General features: G+C 36.3%; 1 protein-coding gene across 1 annotated transcript; it reads right to left on the bottom strand.

Moving 5' to 3' along the window:
• Window positions 1–511: 511 nt before the first annotated feature.
• Window positions 512–1,337, bottom strand: LOC124891252 (the record flags this gene model as incomplete). Its single annotated transcript, XM_047403051.1, has 1 exon — window positions 512–1,337. A coding segment is annotated over one exon (826 nt), but the record flags the coding sequence as incomplete, so codon positions are not given.
• Window positions 1,338–1,587: the final 250 nt, after the last annotated feature.

The raw sequence follows: 1,587 nt of genomic DNA, 5'->3' as shown, positions 1-1,587 counted from the left end.
CTTTCAAATTGGCACCCTTTTCCAATGCACCATAATAATTTTAAATTCTAGTGTATGAAGAAAATAATTTGTTAAATAGACAACCCGATAGGTCTATTATACACTACGTATTGAATATTTACTCTGTAGACCAAACACTGATTTATTGTATATTATGAGGCTAATCGATTATTTCAGTGTGTAATCTATTTAGTACGTAGTATATAATATATGAACTGCAATCAATAATGCACAGCAAAAAAAGTCTATTTTGACTGCAGTTTAGTGGCTTTGAAAATAGAATACACACTACCTACTGTCCAGTTCATTTGACAAAACCAAAAACATAAAATACAATGCCAATTATATTATCCTACGTTAAGGTTGTATGTTGATCTCCTATGTTCCGACCTTTTGCACTTGCAGCACTTGTTCCTTTTCTTGTTCCTTAAAGGCTCCAAGACACCCTTAACGCATTTCATATTCCTCCTCCCGAGTTTGGGATTGAAATCGGGTGGAAGAACATCCATTTCTAGATACTCCCATGCCACACTCCACTCCTACTCCAGTGGTACTGCATAAATAGGTTCCAAGTATGCAAGGAGGTATGATTCTTTTGAATATATGGAAAAGAGTATTTGTAAATGCTAGTGTCGTATTCGTCTCCATGCTTTAAGCGCAACGCTGCCATTGCATGAGCGCATGGCAATTTTATCAAGTCATACTTTCTGCAAGAACATAACCATCTCGAAAGATTAACTTTGGCAGAACGACCGTAGCCAAGCACAGTGAATTCGTCGGTGCTTCCGTTTATGTTGTTCACATATAATTTATAACCCTCGGTCGTGTTTTCCCTCAAAATCGTCTCGTCTACGAAAAAGAATATTGTCTTTGAATTGTTCACCTCCGCATACCTCTTTTTGAATATTTCTCCAAATCTATGTGCAATTGAATTGAAGATGGATGCCACTGGATACTCTCTTTCGTCGCGCAATATTGAGTTAAGCGACTCGGCGATATTTGAGGTCATGACGTTAAACTGATTACCTGGAAAGTGAGCCCGGCTCCACTTTTTCAATCCAACATCATGCTCGAGGTAAGCTGCAGCGCTGGGGCATCTTTCTTTAAGGGAATTCAAGTAGCCATTAAATTCTTCCAACGCGTATGCCTTGGCCTCATGGTAGTACAAATAGAGAGAATCGGAACAATGGTGATTTGTTCGAAGATTTTCACTGAGATGCCGCATACAAGCACCATGATTCGCAAGTGAATAATGCCTTGCAAGACCATTGGCTATGCTTACGTGTCTGTCGGAGATAACGCAGAGCTCTAGTTCATCGACAACAAAGGCCTGAACACTACTAAAAGAAAGGCAAAAACCGACCACAAATTGTGATCGGAAAAAACCGACCACTAGTTGTCGGATTTTAATTTTTTTATTTTTTTTTTTAAAAAGCGACCACAAGCGGTAGCATTTTTATTTTAAAAAATCAAAATAATTATTAAAAGTGGTCGATTTTTTTGTTTTTTTATTTTTTTTTGCAAAATAAATAATAATTAATACTAAAATTATTTTAATACTTATTTTAATTTTTTAAAATAAAAAAA

This window comes from Capsicum annuum, unplaced genomic scaffold, assembly GCF_002878395.1.
Source record: "Capsicum annuum cultivar UCD-10X-F1 unplaced genomic scaffold, UCD10Xv1.1 ctg32749, whole genome shotgun sequence".
NCBI lineage: Eukaryota > Viridiplantae > Streptophyta > Magnoliopsida > Solanales > Solanaceae > Capsicum > Capsicum annuum.
Note: the sequence above shows the minus strand (reverse complement) of the source record. Positions and strands in the feature narration are given on the sequence as shown.